The following is a 7,007-nucleotide window of genomic DNA, read 5'->3' as shown; positions in this document are numbered from 1 at the left end:
CGACCGGGTGGGGGAGCGCAGCGGGGAGTTGAAGGCGCTGCCGATCTCGGAGGCAGTGTCCGTGCTCTCGTTGCTGGGGGTGGGAGAGGGCTGGGAGTGGGTGACCACCGCCATGGCGGCACCCCCGCCGCTCGTCTTGATGGACAGGGGAATGGAAAGATCCTTTTGAGATTCCTTCAGCTTCTCAGCCAGGACGTTGATGGTGTTGGGCTGGAGGACGGAGAGCTTGCCATCCGCAGCCCCCGTCACGTGCTCTTGCTTTACCTGCCCTTTCCTTTTGTACCTGCCCAGGAACACAGCAGGGAAGGTGAGTGGCTGGTGGAAGGAGGTGGAGGCCCAGCACGGGCACTGCCAGCTCTGCGCTCAGCACTCCAGGCTGTCTGCTGGGACGAAGCAAGGCCTGAAACACTTCTAGGTCGCCCCCACTGCTACCAGCTTCTCTGACAGCACCCCACCCCACCAAACCACTCAGCTACAGGGACTCCCACGCAGCCAGGGGGCACAGGGGACTTCCCAAAGGGTGCTGCGTACCCCTGCTCTTCTTCCAGAAGCCCCAAGAGCAGCCTCGCTGTGACCCCACCTTCCTGACCTTCACAGCAATCTAAGCACGCCAACACTGTCACCAGGAGCTGATTTGGCAATTGGCACTGGGGAACTGAGGTTCATTTTGGAGAAATGAAGCCCCCCCCAGGCAGGGCACACCACATTTCCTTGATCACCAGGCACCCTTCACCCAGCCTCCGCCCTCCAACTGCAAAATACAGCGATTTATCAGCTACCAGGTGACCTTCTGCAGGTCAAGCTGCACCACCCACACAGCCACCAGTGTAACTAGAAAAGCCCTAGCAGGAGGGAGCTACGGAGGAGCCCCCCAGAGCTGGGCTATTCCATTTATTCGGGAACATCTGGAAAAGGGGGAAAGCAGAGAAGCCCAAAGTTTGCTGCCGATACACAGTTACTCAGGGCAGCCAAAATTCAGGGTTGATTGTGAAGAGCTACAGAAGGGCTTCACAAAATCCAGCGAGTAAAGAGTAAAATAACAGCCCAAGAGAACAGCCCTAATGGCACACACAGGTGCAGGCTCTAACACAGCTAACAGCACTCAGGAAAGAGATCTGGAAGTCTCTGCTGGTGGTTCTGCAAATGTCTGCTCCCTGCCCCTCGCCCTCAGCTCAAGCCGTCACCTGATGGCCGAGTTGGTGTTACGAACTTCCTCCTCATCATCATCATCATAGTCATCCTCATCGTCCGAGTACTGCTGGTGCTGTTGGACTGGGACCCGGCTGCGACCCACTCCTGCCGCAAGGTCTTCCTCCTCCTGCAAAACACCGTTGCTGACGGCCTGCCGGCAGCGGGGCAAGGAGGGAGAGCCCAGCGGACATGTCCTCGGTCCAGCTGAGCACCGGGGCTTGCCCCGTCCAAGAGGAGACGGGACTCTTCCCTAGGCTTGCTCAGTTGACCCACATTAACGCTAACCGCTTTTGCCAGGTCAGTCTTTACCCTCACCTTCCAGCCTGGGTTAGTGCAAGGGTAGGCAGGCTGCAAGGCAGGGGAAGGGCTTAGACTGGCTGACAGCCATAGTCCCATGGAGGTGAGGGACTGGAATTGAAAAACTCAGCTCAAGTCAGGCGTGCTGCTGGCCTGGAGCTCCAGCCTACCTGCATGGGGGATTTGGCATAGTTGTGATTATCCAGGAAGGCTGGCAACCTCTGCACAATGGGGTTGGGGTTTGCTGGAGGCGCCCCGTTGATACTGCTCGCTGACGTCTTTGCCACTGGTTTGGATTTGTTGGGTGGGCTCTGCGTGGCCGCGGGGTGGCCCTGGCTGGCGGGCTCATCGGTGCCATCTGCCATACAAGCACAGCACAGCCTTTTATGACCAGCACCATCACGTTTTACTCAATGTCCTCTGCCACCCCTTGCCCACCCCACGTAGCAGAAGAGCTCTTACACTCCACCAGACCATCACACCCACTTCCCATTCCACCTCCAGCTGTCACAAGTGTCCCCAAGCTTCAGCCCTCCCATTTTCAAGCTCCACGTCCCTCCAACGCTTCTCCCAGGCACAGAGGCATCTACCACACCCCAGCACAATGCACACAGAGCTGGGCTTGGAGAAAAGAAAGTGAAGCTGACCATAAAACTCCCTCAAGCTCCAGGTCAGCCAGCCATCGTCACCATCCTGTACTCGCTCCACAGCAGGCCAGGCTGGCTGGCTGGCAACACCACTGGTACGGGGGGTCTACCTGGATGGGTGCTCTCTGGAGTCACAGTCTTGCTGCTGGCTGGCTTTGCCTCTTCCAGAGGCTGAGAATCCTGAGACTTCTGGGTCTGGATCAGCTCAGGCTGAGTTACTCGGATAAGCTTGAAGGCAAATGACAGATAGAAACTGAGTGCTGGACCGGGGTGACCCAAACCATATCCCTCCTGTTCAAGCACTGCATAAGGAGAACCGCCAAGCATCCATGCACACAATCAACCAACAACGCCACAGATAACCTCCCAGGTGAGCAGCAAAAGGCCAAGCAGCAACACTAGTTATCTCCTCTTCCCAAAAGACATTTCCCAAGGCCAAAAAAACCCCATAAAATCCAGGGCCTCTACAGCACAGGGTGATGCCCTGACAGCAGAGCCTATTCCCACCCCAGGCTCACACTCTCTTAGGGCTTGGGCTGTCCTACCTGCTGCAAGGCCTCCAGCACAGTCTGGCGGTTCATCTTCAGGATGTGCAGTTTGGACTCGTACTTCATCCTCCGATCAGGCACCACCGCCATCAGGTTGAAGCGGATGTCGTGGTACGGCTCCCTGCAGGAAGGGACAGCAGACGTCAGCTGCGAGCTGGCGGTGGAAATCCCATCTCCCAGCAAGGGGGGTCAGCAGGCTGCCAGCTGTACCCTGCACACCTCCTGCGGGCTCCTTCCAGGCTGCACCTCCCCTGCCCGGGCATTTAACACCAACACATGGGAGGCTTTTCCCCCAAAACCAAGTCAGCCTCACACTGCTGAAGAAGCAGAGCAAAGTTACTTCAGCCACAATGCAAAACACCCTTCACAGAGTCACAGGTTGGTTAAGGTGGGAAGGGACCTGTGGAGGTCATCTGCTCCAAGCCCCTGCTCCAGCAGGGTCACCCACAGCTTGTTGCTCAGGACCACATCCAGATGGCTTTTGAGTATCTCCAAGGATGGAGACTCCACACCCTCTCTGGGCAACCTGTGCCAGTGCTCGATCACCCTCGTGCCCAAGCATCCAAGAGGCCCAGCTCAGGACCAGAAGCACCATTCCTTCTCCTATGAACTCAAGCTAACAGGGACCTAATCTGGCCACTCTTGCCTGCGTGGCCATTTGCAGGGACTCTGCATCGCACAGAGAGTGCAGCTTCTCTGCGTGCTCTGAAGGCAGGAAAATTGCAGGCACGAGAACACAAGGAGGCAGTGCACCTGCACCCTTCCCAAGCAACATTCTCCACCCCCACTTCCACAACTTGTCGCACAGAGACCACAGTAGAAATAATCCAGGGAAAAATGGTGAGGGGCTCAGTGCCTGCACCACGGCCTGGGACATTACCCTGCAGTGGCCAGGCCGATGCGCTCCATGATTACTCTCCTGGCTTTGTCCGTCCATTCCTCGTCGTCAGCCCATGGCCCTGTGATAAGGAGACAAAGCTGGACTTAGCAAAGCAGGCCAAGGTTCCTGCTTCAGACTCACAGAGCAATCTCATGGCTCCCTTACATACCAGGGAGCAAGTCAAGAAGGGGCCCAGGAGGCAGAAGGACCACGCTGTCAGCCCATACGTGGAACCCCCTGCCTCTGCCTTCCGAATAGAAAACATGAGTTATCTGCAGGGCAGAAAGGTGAGTTTTGAACCCTACAGACCACAAGCAATTCACAGGCTCTGGGCTCACAAAGTCCAAGGAAATCCCAGCTCCTTCTGGAATCCACCTGCCACTGGATCTGGTGCCACGCTTAAGAAACCCAAGCGCATGAAGTGGGTACCTGACCAAAGGGCCTGACAGAAGCAAAGTCCTAGCGGGGATAAGTAAGCGTCTGAAAGACAGAACTAGTGGTCAAGTTGTAAGAGAAGGGAATAACCTGAGCAGCCTGCGACCTTGTGTTGGGACCTTGTGCCTCAACACACAGCGGTTACTTGGCACAAGGAGAGGGTAAGGAGGACACAAATACTGCTTGCGATACCGAGTTATTTCAGAGCTGCAGAAGGACCTTGTGACCCTGAGCAACTGGGGAGGAAAATGGCAAGGCTGGAAAAAGCAATACAATACATTTAGAAATAATTGCCTTCTAGACAGTCCCCAGCGCACAGGCTCCAAAATGAGTTATCAAAACTCAGGACAAATCTGGGAGCCTCTGGAGTGATTCTCCACAAACATTAGCTAACGCTTCGTGGCCATGAAAAATAATACATACATTTGGGCATAGCAGGGTGTCTATTCGACTGTGTCAACAAGTAGGGACAGGCAGGCTCTTACCGTGGTCAATGGGATAGACCTTCAGCCCATCCAGCTCAAACAGCCGTCCCTTGATGGGGACATAACTGACAAAATGAAAAGCCTCCATGGTTCGCACAGCGCTGATACCATTCTGCTTTTCCGGCAAGTGCCGTGGCTCCGGCCTACGAGGGCAAGAGATGTGAGAGGTCAGTGGAGAGTCTGCCTCCTCCAGCGAAAATAAGCTGCGAGATACCTCCTCACTCACCTGGCATGGCTGTTGTGGGCCTTGGCCAGCTCTGGGGCATTGCCAATGGCATAGCCTTTACTCTGCAACGAAGAGCAAGAGAGGAAAACAATTGAGAAGTGACAGGAAACAAACACCGGCTCCCTACTCCCTCCCTCCATCCATACACAGGACTGGGAGAGCAACTTGTAGCACATCCTCTGCTCTGCTGAGTTACAGGTAAAACTCAAGATGAAAAGAATGCACAATTTCTGCTAAAGAAGTTACAGTTAGAGAGAAACACAGACTTCGAGATAGGTCTGAAGGTAGGAGAGAGGACTTTTGATCACAGACTTAGAGAATGCACCTGGGCTAGGGAATAACAGGACAGAAGGCTCAGAGCTGTGCCCAGTGTAAGGGGACCAAGGCTCTGAGCAAGGCAAGGCAGGAAGACGAGAGAGAAGAGGCAAGGCTGACGTAATGTGCTGCCACGAAGGGCTGGAAAGGAGCCAGCTGGCTAGAGAATCATCCTGAGAGGGGAGCGAGGGCCAGATTCGCATGCGCCACCCGTGCACAGCCCTGCACACCTCCGCCCCTACCTCAGGGCTGAATCCTTTGGTGAAATCCTTCATGCGGCTCAGCGTGGGGCCCAGGTCAACATTGTTGCAGTTCAGGAGGACGCTCAGCAGGGCATGGGTGGCACAGGAATTGGGGATCAGCTGGAGGGTGACACAAGGACCATCTTAACCAGCAGGAACAGGGCAACCCTTCAACAACCCCTCAGAGTCGACAATAATCAATTGAAAAGTACTGATGCGAGAACCACTTGGAAGAGCAGCGACTTGACCTCGGCTCTCAAGGGAAGGGAGGAGGTCAGTCTCATTTAGCGAGCCACACCATGCCCCCATGAGCATCTGCTCACTGCGCAGGCCATGGACAGGCTCGCAGCCTTGCTGGATTCCCTCCAACCTGGAGCTCAGGGCAGAGACTCCCAGGAAAGAGGAGCTGCCCTCAGGACCAGTAAGAGCAGTGCAGCCTCTCAGTACCACATTGCTTCCCTGAGGTGTCACACGAGACACCGCCTCCCCTCTTTACCCTCGCCTCCAAGCTACCTGGTGAGCAAAGAACATGTTATTAACGATGTCATCATCGATCACCGACGTCTCATCCACCAGGGTAGAGACCTTCCGGCGTGATCTGCGCTCCTCAATCCACTTGAACAGGAAGATGAACCCATACACAGGGCTGCAGAGAGAAGGCAGCAGCTGCATCATTTTGGACAGACCACACCAGTGGGGCTGCTCTGCCCAGCACCAGAAACCTTCTGTTTCAAACCACGGGCAGAGCAAAGACTGGGACGGAAAGCAGAACCACCAGCCCCATCTTTCTGGAAGTGACCATCCCTGTTACCCAGGACACTCTGCTGCGCTGATGCTCCAGGCTCAGATAACAACCAAGTTTGAAAACTTTGGCGTTTGACAGGTCTTAAGAGGCTCAAGACAGAGAAACGGGAGGTGAAATCCACCTCTGGACACTGACTGACCTGCAGAATAGTGCCTAACACCAAGCGACCCCTCCTTTTATAAATACGTTGTCTTCATTTTCAAGAGGAGATCAGACAATGGCTTTTAAGAAAGCAACAGTCTCAAAGCCATTTTAAAGCACTGAGACAGGGAGAAAGCCCACACTGCAAGCACTTGGCATTGCACCTCTCCATGAGGAAAGGGAGATAAATCCCCTGAAGTATGTCCCCCACCCGTCCCACGAGGTCTTTCTTAAGGCATGAGATCACCCATCTCCCCCCAACCTGATGAAGCACTCCTGGTTCACCGGTTACAATGCTGACCAACGAGCTCACACAGACCCTTCTGACCACTGGGCCCACAGACGCATTCTGCTTAATAAAACTCAAACTTTCACGCCTGTGACTTACCCTTGGCATTTGCTCTGCAGATCATAAATCTCTTCAACCTGCACTCCCTTGACCCCTGCAAACAAAGGGCAGAAGCTGGTGTAAAGCCCACCAGAAAGGACTAGGGGTAATGTCAAGCACGAAACGGACTTCCCAGGAAGGCTTCTTGTACTCACCAAAATCTTCGACCAGGAGTGTGAAGAGACCTGAAAAGGAACAAAACCAACAGGTTACTTCTGGCTGGAGAGAGCAGAGAGGAAACCTGCTGCCACCAGCCCCTGAAGGTCCTATGTGGTCCCAAGCCAAGGCGCAGCCAGAAAAACCGCAGCAGAGCGGCACCGGGATCACACTGACTCCCCAGCAGCAGAGCTGTTAAGCCCTGGCTCGCTACAGAGGTGCTCTGGCTCCCTTCATCCCTCCATCCCTAT

General features: G+C 54.9%; 1 protein-coding gene across 1 annotated transcript in view; it reads right to left on the bottom strand.

The window, feature by feature from the left end:
- BAP1 (BRCA1 associated protein-1 (ubiquitin carboxy-terminal hydrolase)) overlaps nucleotides 1–6,785 on the bottom strand; it is a gene marked incomplete at its 5' end in the record, with an annotated part of 9,384 nt that extends 2,599 nt beyond the window's left edge. The window contains 12 exons of the mRNA XM_009578464.1: nucleotides 5–283; nucleotides 1,185–1,318; nucleotides 1,659–1,846; nucleotides 2,246–2,363; nucleotides 2,681–2,804; nucleotides 3,564–3,642; nucleotides 4,484–4,626; nucleotides 4,710–4,771; nucleotides 5,267–5,386; nucleotides 5,780–5,912; nucleotides 6,601–6,655; nucleotides 6,756–6,785. Of these exons, the coding sequence (XP_009576759.1) occupies nucleotides 5–283; nucleotides 1,185–1,318; nucleotides 1,659–1,846; nucleotides 2,246–2,363; nucleotides 2,681–2,804; nucleotides 3,564–3,642; nucleotides 4,484–4,626; nucleotides 4,710–4,771; nucleotides 5,267–5,386; nucleotides 5,780–5,912; nucleotides 6,601–6,655; nucleotides 6,756–6,785 (1,465 nt within the window). The remainder of the gene's footprint in view (nucleotides 1–4; nucleotides 284–1,184; nucleotides 1,319–1,658; nucleotides 1,847–2,245; nucleotides 2,364–2,680; nucleotides 2,805–3,563; nucleotides 3,643–4,483; nucleotides 4,627–4,709; nucleotides 4,772–5,266; nucleotides 5,387–5,779; nucleotides 5,913–6,600; nucleotides 6,656–6,755) is intronic.
- Between the last annotated feature and the right edge of the window lie 222 nt (nucleotides 6,786–7,007).

Source organism: Fulmarus glacialis, unplaced genomic scaffold, assembly GCF_000690835.1.
Source record: "Fulmarus glacialis isolate BGI_N327 unplaced genomic scaffold, ASM69083v1 scaffold30865, whole genome shotgun sequence".
NCBI lineage: Eukaryota > Metazoa > Chordata > Aves > Procellariiformes > Procellariidae > Fulmarus > Fulmarus glacialis.
Note: the sequence above shows the minus strand (reverse complement) of the source record. Positions and strands in the feature narration are given on the sequence as shown.